The sequence below is a fragment of the Coregonus clupeaformis genome, chromosome 20, assembly GCF_020615455.1.
Source record: "Coregonus clupeaformis isolate EN_2021a chromosome 20, ASM2061545v1, whole genome shotgun sequence".
Lineage (NCBI taxonomy): Eukaryota > Metazoa > Chordata > Actinopteri > Salmoniformes > Salmonidae > Coregonus > Coregonus clupeaformis.
In genome coordinates this window covers 13,021,877-13,044,427 of record NC_059211.1, presented here as the reverse complement: position 1 = coordinate 13,044,427, position 22,551 = coordinate 13,021,877, and the positions used below count along the sequence as shown (strand labels likewise).

Sequence of the window (22,551 nt, the reverse complement as noted above, 5' to 3'; positions counted from 1 at the left end):
AATCGGAGCCAATCGGATCAGGATTACTAGCAACATCTGTCTGACCCAGACCCATGGAGGAGAAGAGAAAAGAGGAGGAGGAGGGGGGACATCTCTGTCACATCAAAACAAGCCAGGGAATACCCCTGGCTCACCTTCGAAGCGTCACTGTTGAGCGGAGTCTAGATGTGATACTGATCAGGGAGCTACTGTGTAGAGTTAATTGCTCGATGTGGACCACTTACTGCAACAGGTCAACCACAGAGGATAACCTTACCTGAAGTTCATTTTACAGTTTTATAGCAGTTCTCATACCTTATGGCTGCAGGAGGTCTCAATATTTTTTTAACCAGAATTTGATAGGCAAAACGGTTCGCAATTCACTTATGCAAATTCATTTATAATGGTGTTAAAATGAAGCCCCTGCCATCTTGTGGGAGAAAAGCGAGGGCACGCACAGCTCTGAATGGCAGCTTTCAGAAAAAGCCAATATTCTGGGCAGCAACAGTGAGAAACATATTTATTTCTCTTCCGCCATCTGTTTGTCCTACAAGACGACAAGGGAAAGAAAAGGCCACAAGGCAGCTTTCCTTTAGAGGCGCGCGGAAATGCAACACACGAAGTGGACAGAGTCGCCGTTCCTTGCCTGTTGCCTCAGAGCCTCGGAGGAATCTAAAATAATCAATATAGGCGCATGTTTACCTAAGAGATGAGCCCTGAGACAATGCTATTCAGCCGCCCTCCCCTTTATCTGGTCATGAATATTCCCATAATCCTTTGGCCTCTATCCCAGAGGCCCCTTTTCAGGTGGTGGGCTGTGGGGGAACTCCGGGCATTTCCCAATCCCCTCTTTCAGGTCCCTCTCTCGGCTGATCTCCACATGAAATGATATCTCTTTCACTCCCACTCTGCTGAGCTGTAAAGGCTGTAAGCCTTCGGTTGCCGGAGCAGGAGCAGCAGAAGGGACTGAGGGAAAAGCCTTTAATTGACCTGTAATTAGACTGTGAAACAGTGTGGCCCCGGCCGAACAACCGCTCCATACAGATGGAGAGAAGAGTAGAGAGGACAGAGAGACCTTAATCTCTTTAATATGGGGGATGCCCCTCTCTAGAGTTTGACGTGAAAGGAGAAAGGCAGCCGTCAGAAAAGGCAGACTGTATTAAAAAGTGTCAACGGAAGGCTTTCTGTGGGTAACGTTCAGTGCCAAGACCAGCCCCTGTTGTTTTTGCATGGTGCTCCAGTCCAGCACCAGCCAACTCAAGACAGGACCGAGTTCACTGCCTGGTCAGGAGGCTCCCGTCCCAAACTGTCATCATTAAAAAAAAAAAACAATTTAACTTCTCTTGTCACAAGCAAGGTTACAGTCGGGGGGAATCCGACTCTTTGAACGTCTGCATGCGCGATCCTGTCCTGACTGAAAGCCGATCTCTTAATGCAACAAACAGAAGAAGAGGCCGCCGCCATGTCACTTGACTTGTCTCTAAATCTGTATTGTAACACGCTATAAAAACATAAGGACTGTAGGAGGTGGACGCAGAAAGCAGAACGTCGTCGGCAAAACGCCCCGTCAGTGGCAAAGCCATGAATCAGGGCTGGCTCTGGAGGGCTCATCTAGGAACCAGATGCTTGAGAAGAGCAGAACTAAGGAGTCGAGCCCTGGGACGGAACAATTTCAACCTGGGGTCACCAAGGGGGCCAGACTAAACAAAAAAGCAAAGCGGGGAAAACAAAGTGTGAAAACGCCAGGTGAAGATGTGTTGTGTAGTTTCCTGGGCAGTTTTATTGACAGACATTGCCACACCTTTAAATGGTGAGATGTCAACAACTTTGTGCATGCAGGGGATTGTAAAATTGGGTTAACGAGCAAAATCTGGAGATTTAATTTCCTAAGTGGATTTATCGTAGCTAGTGGCGCACTTTTGCATTCAAGAGGTTTCATGTTGGAAAACAGCAGTATGATCAAACACAGAGCACGATGAATCTGAGAGGGTTTTAAGAAAAAAGGAACCCATACACATCCCATATTTCTTAAGCCTTCCAACAAAATCATAACATCACTGGTCTTACTTTACCTGTACAAGATTGAGACTGTATTTCACTTTACAAGCGCAGAGTAATGACAAGTCTTTATACCGTAAAAGCTGTGCAAGACACTCAAGCTGTAAATTCAGAAAACGTCTATGCAATTTGTGAGTTGTTTTGGGGGGTTGTAAATCATGGTAAAATCACAGAGAGCCAGAGTTCCCAGGCTTCTAAAGCCAACCTTTTGCACTCAGATGGTCTGTACTGCAGCTAAGTAGCCTGGACAATCAATCTTACGGGGTAACGTCGGCCTGATAATCTCAGGGTGACAGAGTGTTTATGTTAAATCACTGTCATAATCCTTCAGAGCCACAGGTGTGTGTGTGGACTGCCAGCTGCTGAACTCTGGTCGGGCATGCACACCACGCCACGCGCACATAAGCAGGCAAACAGACACACTGAACAGAATCAACTGTAATGTGTTCAATTCCAAGGCATAGTCTGATTGTGGCACACAGCACATCCATACCAGGGTCCCACCTTGGAAGAGCCCCTGTCTGTCTCCATGACTTCTATCACACACAGATGAATCTGGAGGTCCGACTCATGACATACCCTAAAGAACGCATGTCAGTCAGTCCCATGAAGGTAAGTACCATGAAGGCACAGCGCTGATCCCAAACGAACCACAGAGACGGCTGATGACACCCGACACGTCATAGTCTGCACATCAGCCCCCCAATAAGAACACCCAACACTCCAACTCCATCAGGTAAATACAGGTCTCCAGCTGGTCTAGAGCCCACAAACCTGTCCCATTGACACATAGTACAGCAGGAACAGCAAACACACTGAATTCCTTAATGCCACCACTAGAGTGAAATATGTCATTGCAAGCACATAAAAACTCGATCTCTGAAAACGTACATCAAGTTTCTTTATCTATAACCAGGTTTCCATCCAATCATTTAATGCGAGGAATTACCTGATGCATGAAAAAAGTCATAACCGGCCTGATGGAAACAGGAAATCTTCATAAAAGTCGACAGACAATTTATTAGTTCGACATGGTGGGATTTTTTTTTATGTTTGTACAATTAATTATGCAATAAATGGCGGTGGAAACGCATTTATGCACAAATATTGATACAATAACCATCATTTTCGAAGTAAACTTGGAGTCACGCGGGATGATTTGTTCTGTGATCCTCCCACTACGACTCGGGAAAGCATGCAATTTATTAGGCTACAGATGACATGGTGATGAGGTTGATGCTCCTTTCCAATAAATATTGAGGGTCTTATTCTGGTGACATGATGATCGATGCATGGCTGCTATTTGACAAATAAAAAATAATCTTGTTCTAACCCATAATAATCTTATAAGCCTAGCCTACCCGAACTGTATCTGCGAGCTGTTGGCTAGAGCACATGTGCCAAGACCAAAGTGGGCACATTTTCCATATAACGCAACAGGTTTTGTGACAAAACCATTGGTAGAGTTGAAAATACGTCTGGAAACCCATTTAACTTGTATTTTTTATTCGGTAGATTTAAAATCGCAAAAGTAGTTATGTGCACTACGTCATCACAAAAAGCCTTTTATCCGCAAAAAGTCAGTTTGATGGAAACATCTCTGGTAGGAAAATGTTTTTATGCAGATTTTAGAATTTGCATGAAAATCGGTCGCCAATTGGATGGAAACCTAGCTATTATCTGTGGGCGACGGGAAAAAGTCTGATAAAATATCTAATACACAAAACTAGAAGACCTGCCAACTTTAAACATTAAGCACTAAACTTAATCAAAATCTTAGCTATGAATCTAACCCCTGGTAGCCCATGTGTAGGGAAGACATTGAGAAAATCCCCCATTTCATCTGTTCAAAACACTAAAACAAGAGAGAACTCTTAAAACAGCCTGCTCTATTTTTACCATGTGAGGGAGGAAGTGTATGGTTTTCCTATTACCTCATCATCTTATCCGAGCAGTGGACAGCTAACAGGGGCCTAGTGTGTGAACAGTAACAGTGCTGTCTGAGACTGTGGATGCATCCCAAATGGCATTATATTCTCTATATAGCGCACAACTTTTGACCAGAGCTCTATGGGGCCATGGTCAAAAGTAGTGCACTACATAGGGAATAGGGTGCCATTTGGGAGACAGATGGTGTCTGAGTGACAAGAGGATCTGCAGGAATGGGCCCCAGGGGGCCCTGCTGGGATGGAAACAGACGGACGGAAGCCTCACTGGTCGCTCCTCTGTCCCACATCACATGACTTTCTCCACTTCCTCTTTTCCCACTGATGGATCACTCTCTCAGGAGCACCGGAGACGTGTCTCAATACTTCTCAGCGGCTTCCATTCCTCGTAACCTTTTCTTGATGATCACTGATAGGTGACAGGTAAGGTTGCGTAAACGTTTCCCCCAATGGCCTGAAACAGCTTCCGTTGCCCATTACTTCTTTCACACAGATGAGTGCTTTCACCTGTTGCCTTTAGCGGTCTTGGAGGAGACAAGGAGAGGAGGCTAGAAGAGGAGTATTGAGACAGGGCCTGGGAAAGGCATATCCAACAGCCTAGCCCTAGCGTACACCCCTTCTCTTTCTGGCTGGGTCTCTGACAGTGTGGTCAGTCTCCCAAAACGTCCCCTGCACCTCTTTCCTCCACACACTCAGGCAGAGCGAGGAGAGATTTACAACCATCCGGGGACTGCTGTTGCGGGGCTGTGAAACAGATGCAGGGGAATAGGGGATATGGAGAGGGCGCAGGGGGGTCACCAAAACACCAGAGATGTGTCGGAGGGAGCGTGGACAGCCCCCACTGGCTCCCAGCCTCAGCGAGGAAGGAGGGGACGGGGGGAGGAAAGGAGAGAGGGATGAGGGAGGAGTGTAGGGGGTCGTGAGTGGGACTGGGAGCGGCTGGCTGGCTGGCCGGGTGTGGGGAGGGGAGGAGGAGAGATGTAGGGAGGGAAGGAGGGCCTCTGATCCAGCTGTTGGGAAGATGGAAGTCGTTTCCTCCACTGGCTGTCAGGAAGGGGTATAAACAGTCCTCTGTCAGAGAGGAGGGGATTGGTTGGGGGCCAGACCCACAGGTGCTTTTAACATCAGCCATGCTCCCCGTTCCTTCTATGTAAAAACACACACACACAAATATGTGTACGCATGTGTTGCGTGTGAGCTTGTGCATGTTGGGTGTGTGTGTGCAAGAGCCCAACCATGTTGGGAGTTGGTGTGTGTGAGAGAGTTAAGACAGGAAGAGAGCTGGCTGCAGATGAAAGAAAAGACAGAGCAGTTTGTTTTAAAGCGGCGTTATGACAACTCTAAATGTAGTGTTTGTCTACTCTCAGCCCCGGAGAAAATGGACAAGTTGGCCCAGAGTCAATCCTTGATGTTTCCTCTTCATGAGAAAACTTCTAAACTAGCACTACATTTAAAGCCAGAGTCTGCATCCCAAATAACACCCTATTCCCTATGTAGTGCACTACTTTTGACCAGGGCCCATAGGGTTTCCCATAGGGCTCTGGTTAAAAGTAGTGCACTAAATAGGAAATAGGGTGCCATTTGGGGCACAGCCGGAGTATATACACTCAAGAAAAATACCTCAGCTTTGAAAATATAGCCTCTAACGTCCATTTATAATAAAAGCACTTATTTCACCATCTATTTGTCTATGTGAGACCATGAGAGGGGAAAGCCAACTAAATGCTTTTAAAAAACACCAAAATAGATGTAGAGAGATAGTGAAGAGAATAAAAGTTTAACCTAAAGGGTCAGCCAATTCATTTACCAACTCATTCAAATGCAACAGGGCCCTTGAGAGAGCGAGAGCAGCAACAAATGGCCCCTAAGTGATTAAAGGGACAATCCGAGATCCGAAAAACAAGACAGTGGTCATCCCACCACTGTAGCTCCAAAGCAAACATATAGCCCAAACGTCCTCCCATGTAAAACGCAACAGTGTGATTAAATGTTATCCAAACCTCTATTATTCCCACAAACAGCCAACAGTACAGCACATACATCTAATGGACATGCTACAGTACATTGCTCCATATACAAGCAACAGACAAGTGCCATCTTGTCCTATGGCAGATGCTTAGGCTTTCTCTAAGAGGAGAGAGCAAACATATAAAGTGTGTGTATGTGTGTGTGTGTGGGGGTTGGTAGGAGTGCCTGTGCAGGCTACTAGAGCCATTTCCGCTGTGACCTGCCGTCCAGAGCAAACACAGTAAACACAGTAAAACCTTGAGCACACACACACACACCTAAGACTCCTATACGTCATCCACTACAGCAGGAGGAAACAGAGGAGCACTTCTCACTGAGCCTCACTAATCACTCTAGAGGAAGAGCTGCTCAAAGGAGAGGAGAGGAGGGGAGGGGGGGAACGAGAGATAAAAGGGATAGAGGGAGAAGATGTGAGATTGAGGTTTGTGTGAGGGCATTCCACAGAGCAGGTCCAGACAACCAAGAGTGCTATTGCACACACACACACACACACACACACACACACAATACCAGTGCTAAGCTCACAGGGAGAGCTAGAGAAGACCTGGGAAAAAAGGTGAAGAGAAGTGTGTATGGTGTGTGTGTGCACGTGTGGTGTGGTGTGTGTAAGAAGCAGTGTATAAAAAACGGACTCCTCCGCCTGCCTGTGTGTACTGTAAGACAAGCTGTATAAACACCCACAACTTCCCTTTCAGGTCCACAACTTCATGACATCTGAAAAGCAAAGATTTATGCTTTCAGAGAGGAGGAAGACTGATGGCGTTTACACAGCAATTTTCTCCCATCATGTGGAGTCAAAGGGGTGTCAGTCTGTCACAAGGCAAGAGATGGCGGCAAGAGAGAGAGATGGGGAAGAGGGAGAGAGAGGAATAGAAAAAGTGAGAGCGAGAGGAACAGAGAGAGAGAGAGACACAGAGAGAGAGATGGGGAAAGAGAGAGATGGAAAAAACAGCCAGGGTTAAAAGAGAGGCACGTAGACAGAGGGAGAGAGAGTATATTCTTGGGATGTTGTAATTGAGTTGTGTATTACTGGAATTAAGGCAGCAGCCCACATCGTCAGTAGTCTCCTGACGGGCTTGCAGTTCCATATTAGCACTGGGCTCCTTTCCAGGGAGAGAAGAGGCATCCTGCCATGCAGCTGCTCTGGCCTGTGGTACGCTCCTCTTCTCTCCCCCCTCACCCACACACAAACGCATGCACGTGCCCCCCCCCTTACATATACAAACACACGTTGCTTCACCTCCACACACCCTGCACCACCCGTTAACACTCCTACAATCTGCCTCCTACACACACACACCTCCCCCGTGTGAAACCTGAGTGGTGCTGGGCTCTGCCCGTCTTCTGCGAGTAGGGGCAAATCGCTCTTAACAGGGAGCACATTTCTGCCTTTGTTAAGAGAAGTGTGTCTCTCCCTCCTCTCTCTCTCCCCCTCCTTATCCCCATCTCCACCATAAAGCAGGCAGCCAGGTGAGGCTCAGGTCACTTTGAGCGAGAGAGAGTGCGAGAGCGAGAGCATTGAAATAAAGTTTCCCTGCCATCCATTAACGAGATGACCACTGGTCTAACCTAATATCTTTATGAGGGGCAGTCATCTCCCGCCTCCCAGCCTTCAGATGAGGAGTGTGTAACAACAGCCTGGAGGGGATTTCGAGAGCCACCGTGTTCAGTTTCTCTCACACACCTCCCCACCCAGCTAAACTGGTGGAATCTCCTCCTGTCGAGTCTTGCAGGGGGAGGGCCAAACAGCACACAGGTGTGTGAGAGGAGAGGCTTACGTCGCAGTTTAGCCAAACATCACAAGACGTTCACTTGTATCATGTCTAATACAGCCATTAAAAACATTAACTTGACATTATCTACACTACCGTTCAAAAGTTCAAAAGTTTCGAAAGAAAAGCAATTTTTTTGTCCATTAAAATAACATCAAATTGATCGGAAATACAGTGTAGACATTGTTAATGTTGTAAATGGCTATTGTAGCTAGAAACGGCTGATTTTTTATGGAATATCTACATAGGCGTACAGAGGCCCATTATCAGCAACCATCAGTCCTGTGTTCCAATGGCACGTTGTGTTTGCTAATCCAAGTTTATCATTTTAAAAAGGCTAATTGATCATTAGAAAACCCTTTTTAAATTATGTTAGCACAGCTGAAAACTGTTGTGCTGATTAAAGAAGCAATAAAACTGGCCTTCTTGAGACTAGTTGAGTATCTGGAGCATCAGCAATTGTGGGTTCGATTACAGGCTCAAAATGGCCAGAAACAAATAACTTTCTTCTGAAACTCGTCAGTCTATTCTTGTTCTGAGAAATGAAGGCTATTCCATGCGAGAAATTTCCAAGAAACTGAAGATCTCGTACAACGCTGTATACTACTCCCTTCACAGAACAGCGCAAACTGGCTCTAACCAGAATAGAAAGAGGAGTGGACAACTGAGCAAGTGGACAAATACATCAGTGTCTAGTTTGAGAAACAGACGCCTCACAGGTCCTCAACTGGCAGCTTCATTAAATAGTACCCGCAAAAACCCAGTCTCAACGTCAACAGTGAAGAGGCGACTCCGGGATGCTGACCTTCTAGGCAGAGTTGCAAATAAAAAGCCATATCTCAGACTGGCCAATAAAAAGAAAAGATTAAGATGGGCAGTCTGAGATATGTATTTTTCTTTCCAACTCTGCCTAGAAGGTCAGCATCTCGGAGTCGCCTCTTCACTGTTGACGTTGAGACTGGTGTTAAATTGTTAAATGGACAAAAAAAAAAATCGCTTTTCTTTCGAAAACAAGGACATTTCTAAGTGACCCCAAACTTTTGAACGGTAGTGTATCTACCAGGAAAATGTTTTTTTGGCATATCTCAGATAGTTAACTTAATATGGTTTACGCCGCCCCAAAACCAAAATAAATACATATTTAAAAAAAGAAACTATTGAAAATCATACCCTCAGTATTTAAAAATACCCCAGTATATATGGTATACCGCCCAAGCATAATTGAGGGGAAAAATGGCAAAACAGCCTAACTTTATAGAGAACTCCAAACTTCCTTTATAGAGAACTCCAAACACTTAGTCTCGTGGCTGTGCTTTGAGGTGTATCTCGGAGCCCAGTAGAGTCTGTCTGGTCATTTAGAGTGATGGGCTCCACTGCCCTTCTGAGACCTCCAGGCTGAATCCCAAATGGTACCCTATTCCCTATATAGTGCACTACTTTTGAACAGGGCCCATAGGGCTCTGGTCAAAAGTAGTTCACTATGTAGGGAATAGAATGCTATTTGGGACGCAGCCCTTTAGCCCCCTGCACACGTCTAGGTCTACAATACATAGACAGACAACCACCTCCGCACTGTCACAGGGCTAACCAGCACGATCCTCATCTCTCACTACATCTAGCTGACTGACAACCTTACATGAATGCATTGAACCCATTTGACCTAATGTAGCTAGGGTCTTAAAAGTGCTTCGTAAACTGCTAGGTTGGAGCGCGGAAGCGTCGGAAAGTTCAAATGAACATTAATTGAACCTTTGAGTTCAGGAGCACCATGCCTCGAAGCCTTGTTACACAAGGTAGTGTAGCCTACACCCCCTTGATAGTGTATCCTACATCGCTTCAAAATCTCAACCCTTCTGCTAAACAGCTTGTGTTAGCAAACACGTTTTTATAAAACTACTCTGAAATCAGCCTCTACTTCTGAAGCTTCACTCCTCTCTGGTTCCTCTGAGTGCCAAGGGGGTGTTGGAGGAGGACAAGCCCAGGCAGGGATAATCTCTGTGGGGTGTCTGGTTTGCAGGTACCCTCCCTTCCCTCTCTGGAAGTGTGCAGCACCCGCAGCCATGGGCAGAGTCAACGTGGTGTGTAACCATTGTGTTCCCAGCCCCACCACGCTCCCTCATCCCACATCAGACACTATGGGAAGGAAAAGGAGGAGGATGGCTGCATCCCAAATGGCAGCCTATTCCCTATAAAGGTCTAGTAATTCCTCTACCGAGAAGCAGAGGATGAAGAGAGGAGTTTTGTTTTATCTATCCCTCTCTGTTTCCCCTCTGGTGGTTTGGTGAGAGAATATGACCCCCATAGGAGGAAGTGAAGTCATCCCCTTTTAAACTCAACCTAACAAATGATGTATATGTGTGTGTGAGAGAGAGAGTACATGTGTCAGTGCTTCCCCTAGGATTTTTTTCAGCAGCAGTGGCAAAGGTAGTGGGTGGGTGGGGGAGATTGTAGAACAACCGCGAGGTCACTTCTGCTGACTTTTTAAAAAGACATTCTACTCCAAAATGCATGAAAATTGAATTAGGTTGACACCATCTGAAATAGAAGTGATGCACACCCATGCACTGTAGGGAGATGAGCAAGTGGTGGCTCATTTGTGCCACTGTTCACCCTGTTTGCTACAAATAAACATTGTAACTTATCTTAAAGGGATAGTGCGAGATTTCAATTATTTTTTAACAGATACCATTTGTATGTCTTTTTGTGCAGTTTGAAGGGAGTTGAAGGCAGTTTTGCGAGCTATTGCTAACTAGCATTAGCACAATGAAAGGAACTCTGGGAACAGCTAGCATGCTAGACTTCAGTCATTGCTTTAATGCTAGTTTGCAGCTAGCATGCGGTCCTCTGTAGCTCAGCTGGTAGAGCACGGCGCTTGTAACGCCAAGGTAGTGGGTTCGATCCCCGGGACCACCCATACACAAAAATAATAATAATGTATGCACGCATGACTGTAAGTCGCTTTGGATAAAAGCGTCTGCTAAATGGCATCTTATTATTATTATTATTATTATTAAATGTTACCATAGACCTCCAGTCATTGCGCTAAGGCAAGTTAGCAATTGGGCTAACGCCTGTTCGAAAATTCCTTCAAAACTGCACGCTGTGACAAAAATGGTATCCATGCGTTCATCTGACTCTGGGTATGTAGAAAAAGGGCTTAATTGACAAAATCTCGCAATATCCCTTTAAAAGCAGAAATATATAAAAACATTGTAGAGTGGCGGCAATGATTTAGCAGCCACGGGGCTATAGGGGAAACACAGTGTGTGTTTGTGAGAGTTTGCTGTGTGTGTTGAAGGGTCATACAGTCAAAGAGAGGTGTGTATGTGTGTTCAAGGCAACACCTGAATGCCAGTCTAGCTGGCACAACGATAGGAGCCAGACACAGCAACAACCATATCATTGCTGCATGTGGAAAGCTTTATCAATGCACACACCTTTAACAAACTAAAGGAGGAACTAACAATAGGATAGCGCGTGTGTGTGTGTGTGGGGGGTGGATTAGCCTAAACACTGACTCGTGATGTATAAGGGTGCGCCCTGACTCATTTTCAAACTGTGTGCATGTGTGCGTCATGGTAAATGGTGTGTATTTGTGTACGCATACGCATGCACGAAACCGAGACAAGGCCCTGGGAGGCTGGCAGCCCGCCTCTCTCGTGCTGCTCTACTAATGCACTTAGCAGGGATTCACTAAATAAGCAGGCTACTGTAGTGTGGACGCCTCAGTCTGTCACTACACAATAGCCTCTTATTATGGACCTCTCTCTCTGCCTACCAACAAAGAATTACCAACACTGAGCCAGTTAGCAACGACCCAAACACACCCAAGTGAATACAAGTACACACACAGAAATATATAGGCTACTGTAAATGAACACAAACTTTAATGCAAGTTAGCAACAACCCCAACACACACACTGTCAGCAGGCCTGGACTTGTCTTAAATGGTATAGTCTTCTGTATGACTAACGGTCAGTTCCTGGGGGGTCACAGTGTGTATGTGTTACGGCCAACAGCACATTAATTATCTCCCAGGATCTCCCGTTAACACGGTGGCAGGCAGGCACAAACAGATAGCAACAAGGCCTAGCGACGCATTGCAGTCCCACTGGTAAACAGGAAACACACACACAGGCACACGACTGTGACTATGCCTGCTCCTCAAGGGTAGGTATTGTATTGACCACGAGTCGAGACAGAAGTACATGCGAATACGCACAGAAACACATACGGTGCAAACAGACAGGTATTGTGTCGACCACGAAACACACACCTCTGAATATGCATGAAGGCATAAACAGATACAAACGGGGAACTAAGCTATATCACACACCAACGCGCACACACCCACCCAAGGAGGTGTTCTTGAATTCACAAACGCCGCATCCTCTAATCTCTTTCATTTCACTCCTAGGTCTGCGTCCCAAATGGCACCCAATCAGGGTTGCCTGGGCTACTTTGAAGCAAGGTAAGACATGCCTCATAATATGAAGTAAAACGTTCAGGGTTCAAACAATTAAGTATCCATTTTCAAAATACATACTGCCTCCAGCTCTTATTGCAAAGTGGTGCGTGACGCGCTGATAGCCTGCCTACCGTTGCCTATGCACTTGAAAGGCGAATGGGAGGCGTGTTTCAATGACCAGTTGAGAAAAAAAATAGCAATTTTTTAATCGTGGCCGTCAAAACTGTTGTAAACACGTGACTGCATTTAGAATAGTTGCGCAATGACTGGGCTTATAAAAGCACATGCTTCACTCCAGCAGAAACGAGCTGAGGAGCTATAGTGCTGAGGTGGTATACAGGAGATAGCCCTATTTGGTAAAAGACCAAGTCCATATTATGGCAAGAACAGCTCAAATAAGCAAAGAGAAATGACAGTCCATCATTACTTTAAGACATGAAGGTCAGTAAATCCAGATAATTTCAAGAACTTTGAAAGTTTCTTCAAGTGCAGTTGCAAAAACCATCAAGCGCTATGATGAAACTGGCTCTGAGAGCCGCCACAGGAAAGGAAGACGCAGCGTTACTTCTGCTGCAGAGGATAAGTTCAGTAGAGTTAACTGCACCACAAATTGCAGCCCAAATAAATGCTTCACAGAGTTCAAGTAACATCTCAACATCAACTGCTCAGAGGGGACTGTGTGAATCAGGCCTTCATGGTCGAATTGCTGCAAAGAAACCACTACTAAAGGACACCTATAAGAAGAAGAGACCTGCTTGGGCCAAGAAACACGAGCAATGGACATTAGACCGGTGGAAATGTGTCCTTTGGTCTGGAGTCCAAATTAGAGATTTTTTGTTCCAACCGCTGTGTCTTTCTGAAATGTGGTATGGGTGAACGGATGATCTCCGCATGTGTATTTCCAAATGTAAAGCATGGAGGAGGTTGTTTATGGTGTGGGGGTGCATTGCTGGTGAGACTGTTGGTGATATATTTAGAATTCAAGGCACAATTAACCAGCATGGCTACCACAGCATTCTGCAGCGATACGCCATCCCATCTGGTTTGGGCTTAGTGGGACTGTCATTTGTTTTTCAACAGGACAATGCCCCAACACACCTCCAGGCTGTGTAGGGGCTATTTTACCAAGAAGGAGAGTGATGGAGTGCTGCATCAGATGGCCTGGCCTCCACAATCCCCTGACCTCAACCCAATTGAGATGGTTTGGGAGGAGTCGGACCGCAGAGTGAAGTAAAAGCAGCCAACAAGTGCTCAGCATATGTGGGAACTCCTTCAAGACTGTTGGAAAAGCATTCCAGGTGAAGCTGGTTGAGAGAATGCCAAGAGTGTGCAAAGTTGTCATCAAGGCAAAGGGTTGCTATTTGAAGAATCAAATATAAAATATATTTCGATTTGTTTAACACTTTTTTGTGTTATTTCATAGTTTTGATGTCCTCACTATTATTCTACAATGTAAAAAATAGTAAAAATAAAGAAAATACCTTGAATGAGTAGGTGTGTCCAACCTTTTGACTGGTAGTGTGTGTGTGTATATATATATATATATATATATATATATATATATATATATATATATATATATATATATATATATATATATATATATACACACACACAGTGGGGGAAAAAGTATTTAGTCAGCCACCAATTGTGCAAGTTCTCCCACTTAAAAAGATGAGAGAGGCCTGCAATTTTCATTATAGGTACACGTCAACTATGACAGACAAATTGAGATTTTTTTTCTCCAGAAAATCACATTGTAGGATTTTTAATGAATTTATTTGTCCTACAAAAAAGCAAGATTTCTGGCTCTCACAGACCTGTAACTTCTTCTTTAAGAGGCTCCTCTGTCCTCCACTCGTTACCTGTATTAATGGCACCTGTTTGAACTTGTTATCAGTATAAAAGACACCTGTCCACAACCTCAAACAGTCACACTCCAAACTCCACTATGGCCAAGACCAAAGAGCTGACAAAGGACACCAGAAACAAAATTGTAGACCTGCACCAGGCTGGGAAGACTGAATCTGCAATAGGTAAGCAGCTTGGTTTGAAGAAATCAACTGTGGGAGCAATTATTAGGAAATGGAAGACATACAAGACCACTGATAATCTCCCTCGATCTGGGGCTCCACGAAGATCTCACCCCGTGGGTCAAAATGATCACAAGAACGGTGAGCAAAAATCACAGAACCACACGGGGGACCTAGTGAATGACCTGCAGAGAGCTGGGACCAAAGTAACAAAGCCTACCATCAATAACACACTACGCCGCCAGGGACTCAAATCCTGCAGTGCAAGACGTGTCCCCCTGCTTAAGCCAGTACATGTCCAGGCCCGTCTGAAGTTTGCTAGAGTGCATTTGGATGATCCAGAAGAGGATTGGGAGAATGTCATATGGTCAGATGAAACCAAAATAGAACCTTTTTTGATTGAAAACCTCCTTCCATCAGCAAGGGCATTGAAGATGAAACGTGGCTGGGTCTTTCAGCATGACAATGATCCCAAACACACCGCCCGGGCAACGAAGGAGTGGCTTCGTAAGAAGCATTTCAAGGTCCTGGAGTGGCCTAGCCAGTCTCCAGATCTCAACCCCATAGAAAATCTTTGGAGGGAGTTGAAAGTCCGTGTTGCCCAGCGACAGCCCCAAAACATCACTGCTCTAGAGGAGATCTGCATGGAGGAATGGGCCAAAATACCAGCAACAGTGTGTGAAAACCTTGTGAAGACTTACAGAAAACGTTTGACCTGTGTCATTGCCATATATAACAAAGTATTGAGAAACTTTTGTTATTGACCAAATAATTATTTTCCACCATAATTTGCAAATAAATTCATTAAAAATCCTACAATGTGATTTTCTGGAGAAAAAAAATCTCATTTTGTCTGTCATAGTTGACGTGTACCTATGATGAAAATTACAGGCCTCTCTCATCTTTTTAAGTGGGAGAACTTGCACAATTGGTGGCTGACTAAATACTTTTTTTCCCCACTGTATATATATATATATATATATATATATATATATATATATATATATATATATATATATATATATATATATATATATATATATATATATTCAGTTTTCATATTTCACAAATATAATGGGCCTTAATCTATGAATTTCACGTGACTGGGTAGGGGCATGGAAAACCAGTCAGTATCTGGTGTGACCACCATTTGCCTCATGCAGCGTGACATCTCCTTTGCATAGATATTGGCGGGAACTGGAACACGCTGTCGTAAACGTCAATCCAGAGCACCCCAAACCTGCTCGCTCAATGGGTGACATGTCTGGTGAGTACGCAGGCCATGGAAGAACTGGGACATTTTCAGCTTCCAGGAATTGTGTACAATTGTGGTGATGGCGGCGGATGAATGGCATGACAATGGGACTCAGGATCTCGTCACCATATCTCTATGCATTCAAATTTCCATTGATAAAATGACATTGTGTTCGTTGTCCATAGCTTATGCCTGCCCATACCATAACCCCACCACCACATGGGGCACTCTGTTCACAACATTGACATCTGCAAACCGCTCGCCAACACGACGCCATACAAGTGGTCTGCAGTTGTGAGGCTGGTTGGACGTACTGCCAAATTCTTTAAAACAATTATCTGCTGGACATTCCTGCAGTCAGCATGCTCACTCAAAACTTGAGACATCTGTGTTGTGACCAAACTGCACATTTTAGAGTGGCGTTTTATTGTCCCCCAGCACAAGGTGCACCCGTGTAATGATCATTCTGTTTAATCAGCTTCTTAATATGCCACACCTGTCAGGTGGATGGATTATCTTGGCAAAAGAGAAATGCTCACCAACAGGAATGTAAAAAAATGTGTGCACAAAATTTAAGAGAAATATGCTTTTTGTGTGTATGGAACATTTCTGGGATCTTTTATTTTAGCTCATGAAACATGGGACCAACACATGTTGCGTTTATGTTTTTGTTCAGTGTACATTCCATGGTATACAATATCAGATCACTTCATATAGTCATATATATTCAGATGGGTTATATAGTGCACTACTTTTGACCATAGTAAAATGATACGACCACATTGAAAGTTATAGACGCACACGCACTTATTGAGGTAGCAGCACTGTCACTTTGCTTCCTCTGTTATCAGTGTGTGAGAGGACGGGTGGTGTGTGTGTGGCTCGTGAGTGTGAGAGAGAGCTAGTCTGGACTTGTCGGCACTCCACATATTGCTGTGTTTAATCAGCGGCGCCTCTTACCAGAGAGCAGGGCTGGTGGACATGACAGGCGGCGGGCAGCACACTGTAGCTATTGCTGCTGCCAGACACTCTCTCTTTCCCGCTCTTTTGCTTTCCTCCTCCTCTCCTGAGAGGAGCAATTAAAGTCTCAAGCCCCATGGAGAGATAAAGAGAGTAAGAGAGAGCATGCGAGAGTGTGTCTGTGTGTATGCATTCACGTATCCTGAAGTAGAGAGTGTGTGTCTGCTAAGTTACTAAAATGTAATGTAAATGTGTGTCTAGCCCAATGGAAGGCACATGCATGTGGAGGTATACAGTAACTTAAGCTACACAGTGGTCAGACTGTGTCTAAGACGTCACTGCTACGAAGCAGACATCCCATTGTTAGCTGTCAATCTGTAGCAGTAACAGACACAGGAGACTCAACCTTTTCCAATGCACTGAAATATAGTGAATGAGAAGACTTCACCTTTCCTTTACCACCACTGCCATCTAGTGGCGTCTGGTATATTGCAAAACCACACAGTGTCTTCAAATCAGCGAAAGGGAAACCCACAGCAAATCCATCATATTCAAAACAATATTTTCTACATAAAAATATTTGTTCTTCCTCTAGATACCATAATATAAGTGATCTATTCACTAGTAAGGCATAAACAGGAGGGACCACAAATGTGACTGTACCATTCTGGTTAAACCAAAGTGTGTGTATGTAGCTGGTGTGTGTGTGTAACAAGTGTGTGTGTGTGTGTGGTGACTCACTGAGGTCCTCTGCCAGCTGTACTCTGCGTCCGGTGATGAGGTGGACCTTCCTCTCGTTGTCCTCACCAAAGTCCTCTAGTACCTCCTTCACGTTCTTCTCCAGGCGCCGCACTGAATATGCAAAACACACACACACACAGGCACACACACAGGGGCACAAATACACACACCACAAAATGTCAGAGATCAAAGATACAGGGAACATAAACCAACACCGAGCAACAATCTTACAAAGGTGTTCCTAATGTTTGGTATACTCAATGTATATAGATATGCCTAGAAATATGGTGCAAGTGCTCTTTGAACAAGACAGTTGAGCTACAATAGGGCTGCGTGATATATCTAATTCACTGTATTAATTCAAATCTATATTTTTGCGTGACATTCCAAATGCCCGTTTTGTTTTTATGAGCGTTTATGTCCGCTTGTTCTAATGTTGTCTTTTTGGTCTAGTCTCCTTCGTTTCTTCTGTGCTGTGTGCACCTAACCATTTACACCAGATATCTATATAATGATGAGATGCTCATGTCTCCGCCCTAACAACGGGAGTCGTTGTCCCAAAGGCGGGAAGGAAGACGACAAGCTGAGGTCCAAAATAAGTCCATAGAAACGCATTGTCTTATTTTAGACGAGAGTGAAACCTCGCCCGTCGCCTCTTCCTCTGTTTACACACCAAGTCCCTACCCCTGCCACTCACATCAACAAAGATGAGAGATCACTTCTTACTCTCTGACAAGCGGTTTCAACTCACTATTTGCATTTGAGATTTGTTCCAACAGAATCGGTCATATGGACACCGAAACACAGAGACATTATTTTACTGTAATAGAGGAGAAGTTAAACCTTTCTAACAATACCCTTTTTATGTCTCAACTCTTCAAATTGCAAGCTGAGCCAGACACTACTAAAGCGGGAGTATCAATGAACAATGATTCTTGAAAATACTCAGTTTGTCGAGCACGGCATTGCAGTACCATGTACCGCCAGCAGCATTTTAGCCAAAGACTGTTACACTAGCTGTCTAGTCTTTTATAAATGTGCAATAAGCATAAAGAACATTTGTATAAGGAATTGGCAAGTCGTTTTCATTCTGAGAAATAAGGTAGGCCACTTGATTTCAACATCTGAACAAAGTGGACAGGTTAGCATGCTGTTCAAACAGTTGGAGATGGACAGGGTGATCTCATAACAATTCAACTGTTCTGCCTTGTTAGCTAGCAAATACAGTGGGGAAAAAAGGATTTAGTCAGCCACCAATTGTGCAAGTTGTCCCACTTAAGATGAGAGAGGCCTGTAATTTTCATCATAGGTACACGTCAAATATGACAGACAAAATGAGAAAAAAATATCCAGAAAATCACATTGTAGGATTTTTAATGAATTTATTTGCAAATTATGGTGGAAAATAAGTATTTGGTCACCTACAAACAAGCTAGATTTCTGGCTCTCACAGACCTGTAACTTCTTCTTTAAGAGGCTCCTCTGTCCTCCACTCGTTACCTGTATTAATGGCACCTGTTTGAACTTGCTCTTATCAGTATAAAAGACACCTGTCCACAACCTCAAACAGTCACACTCCAAACTCCACTAGTGGCCAAGACCAAAGAGCTATCAAAGGACACCAGAAACAAAATTGTAGACCTGCACCAGGCTGGGAAGACTGAATCTGCAATAGGTAAGCAGCTTGGTTTGAAGAAATCAACTGTGGGAGCAATTATTAGGAAATGGAAGACATACAAGACCACTGATAATCTCCCCGATCTGGGGCTCCATGCAAGATCTCACCCGTGGGAATCAAAATGATCACAAGAACGGTGAGCAAAAATCCCAGAACCACACGGGGACCTAGTGAATGACCTGCAGAGAGCTGGGACCAAAGTAACAAAGCCTACCATCAGTAACACACTACGCCGCCAGGGGACTCAAATCCTGCAGTGCCAGACGTGTCCCCCCTGCTTAAGCCAGTACATGTCCAGGCCCGTCTGAAGTTTGCTAGAGTGCATTTGGATGATCCAGAAGAGGATTGGGAGAATGTCATATGGTCAGATGAAACCAAAATAGAACTTTTTGGTAAAAACTCAACTCGTCGTGTTTGGAGGACAAAGAATGCTGAGTTGCATCCAAAGAACACCATACCTACTGTGAAGCATGGGGGTAGAAACATCATGCTTTGGGGCTGTTTTTCTGCAAAGGGACCAGGACGACTGATCCGTGTAAAGGAAAAGAATGAATGGGGCCATGTATCGTGAGATTTTGAGTGAAAACCTCCTTCCATCAGCAAGGGCATTGAAGATGAAACGTGGCTGGGTCTTTCAGCATGACAATGATCCCAAACACACCGCCCGGGCAACGAAGGAGTGGCTTTGTAAGAAGCATTTCAAGGTCCTGGAGTGGCCTAGCCAGTCTCGAGATCTCAACCCCATAGAAAATCTTTGGAGGGAGTTGAAAGTCCGTGTTGCCCAGCGACGGCCCCAAAACATCACTGCTCTAGAGGAGATCTGCATGGAGGAATGGGCCAAAATACCAGCAACAGTGTGTGAAAACCGTTTGACCTGTGCCATTGCCAACAAAGGGTATATAACAAAGTATTGAGAAACTTTTGTTATTGACCAAATACTTATTTTCCACCATAATTTGCAAATAAATTCATTAAAAATCCTACAATGTGATTTTCTGGATTTTTTTTCCTAATTTTGTCTGTCATAGTTGACGTGTACCTATGATGAAAATTACAGGCCTCATCTTTTTAAGTGGGAGAACTTGCACAATTGGTGGCTGACTAAATATTTTTTTCCCCACTGTAGATCCAAGTTGGCTAAACTTGAAATATAAAGATTAGCTGTCTACTCACTAGCACGTGGGCTTGTGCTAGAGAGATCGTTCATGAGACCTGTGTTAATTTTCTAAATGCCTGCTACAAGAAGTTATTCATTAGTAGTGAATGTATTATGCATGGTTCTGATTAAATTTGTAACAAAAAGGGCATTTTCATAGACCGACTTGAAAGCCATTATATAATTATATTATTACATTTTAGTCATTTAGCAGACGCTCTTATCCCAAAAAAATCTGCAGCATTGAAGGTCCCCAAGAACACAGTGACCTCGATCATTCTTAAATGGAAGAAGTTTGGAACCACCAAGACTGGCTGAGCAATCAGTGGAGAAGGGCCTTGGTCAGGGAGGTGACCAAGAACCTGATGGTCACTCTGACAGAGCTCCAGAGTTCCTCTGTGGAGATGGGAGAACCTTCCAGAAGGACAACCATCTCTGCAGCACTCCACCAATCAGGCCTTTATGGTAGAGTGGCCAGATGGATGTGACTCCTAGGCACATGACAGCCCACTTGGAGTTTGCCAAAAGGCACCTATAAAAGGACTCTCAGACCATGAGAAACAAGATTTTCTGGTCTGATGAAACCAAGATTTAACTCTTTGGCCTGAATGCCAAGTGTCACGTCTGGAGGAAACCTTCTAGCGTCATACCCAAGAAGACTTGAGGCTGTAATCGCTGCCAAAAGGTGCTTCAACAAAGTACTGAGTACTAAAAAAAATACAAACCTGTTTTTGCTTTGTCATTATGGGGTTTTGTGTGTAGATTGATGAGAGAAAACTAACAATTTCATCAATTTTAGAATAAGGCCGTAACATAACAAAATGTGGAAAAGGTCAAGGGGTCTGAATACTTCTGAATGCACTGTAAATTTAGCCTAGGTATAATTTCACACGCCCTGAATTCATTAGATTATTGCTGTCTGTTTGAAGTGCAGTGTATTTGACCTTTAATTGTACAACAAAGCTTATTTAGAGAAAACATGAAAACACTTTAGATATATTGTGAAGTCAGATGTTCTTTTAGATATGACTTTTAGGCCATATCGCCTAGCCCTAGATACAGCACACCTGGTTCCACCCTGTAGCTCAGCTAGTGTCCCAAATGGCACCCTATTCACTATGGGCACGGTTAAAAACAATAATGCACTAGGTCAAAAGTAGTGCACTATGTACGGAATAGGGTACCATTTGGGGCACAACCAATAATTCTGCTGCCTAGCTCCCCAGGACACAGTAGCTCACTCAGGGTCAGACTGAGGGCAGACGTTCTCCGCTCAAACTCTATGACTCAACGGACTGTTTACCGCCCCTCTCATTTAAACCAGTTAAGAGCTATAAAGCCTTCAATTTCAGGCCGGTGGGGCTGGTATGCAGCTGCCTGCCTGTATGCTCTGGTGAGGGCTTGGCAGTTGGCAGACTGAGATGGTACAGACGTGGGTTCATACCAGCTAAGCCCCAGTTCAGTGTAGCTCAGTCTTATATGACTCCGCCCAGTTCTGCCTAGCCCCAACATTAGCTAACTCATGATAATCAAGCTAACCATGAAGCCTATGCTAGTATAGCTAGTATGAATTTCAGGGGAACGCAATCTCTGCAACGACGAACACAACAGGAAGTCTGTTCCACTGGTTTCCGGTTTGATTTCCACATTTTGTAATGGCTGAAAACCCCATTACCAGCTCTATACTCCATTACCAGGCCATACCCTATACCCAGTCTCAGCCCCAACCCTATACCCCAGTCTCAGTCCCAGCCCTATAGCCCAGTCTCAGCCCCAGCCCTATAGCCCAACCCTATACCCCAGTCCTATACCCCAGTCTCAGCCCCAGCCCTATACCCCAGTCCCAGTCCCAGCCCTATACCCCAGTCTCAGTCCCAGCCCTATACCTCAGCCCCATACCCAACCCTATACCCCAGTCCCAGCCCTACACCTCAGTCCCAGCCCTATACCCCAGTCCCAGCCCTATAACTCAGTCCCAGCCCCAGCCCTATACCTCAGTCCCAGCCCCATTCCTATACCCCAATCCCATACCCCAATCCCAGTCCCATACCTCAGTCCCAGCCCTATACCCCAGTCCCAGCCCTATACCCCAGCCCCATACCCCAGCCCAATTCCTATACCCCAGTCTCAGCCCTACACCCCAGTCCCAGCCCTATACCCCAGTCCCAGCCCTATACACCAGTCCCAGCCCCATACCCCAGTCCCAGCCCCATACCCCAGTCCCAGCCCCATACCCCAGTCCCAGCCCCATACCCCAGTCCCATACCCCAGTCCCAGCCCTGTAACCCAGCCCTATTCCCCAGTCTCAGTCCCAGCCCTATACCCCAGTCCCAGCCCCAGCCCTATACCCTAGTCCCAGCATACCCTCTGTGTTGGTTAGCTGCTGTCTGAGTGTGTTGGCTGTGATAAGCAGCATCCTCTGGATCCTCCAGAACAGCACTACGTCATTGCACTCCAGCTACAAAGAAAGATAAACA

At 44.9% G+C, this 22,551-nt stretch overlaps 1 protein-coding gene across 7 annotated transcripts in view; it reads right to left on the bottom strand.

The window, feature by feature from the left end:
• opa1 (OPA1 mitochondrial dynamin like GTPase) overlaps positions 1-22,551 on the bottom strand; it is a 63,557-nt gene that overhangs the window by 6,480 nt on the left and 34,526 nt on the right. For all 7 annotated transcript variants that reach the window (XM_045205316.1, XM_045205318.1, XM_041839966.2 and 4 more), the window contains 2 exons: positions 22,439-22,532; positions 17,241-17,351 (listed from right to left, as the gene is read on the bottom strand). In XM_045205316.1, the coding sequence (XP_045061251.1) occupies positions 17,241-17,351; positions 22,439-22,532 (205 nt within the window). The remainder of the gene's footprint in view (positions 1-17,240; positions 17,352-22,438; positions 22,533-22,551) is intronic.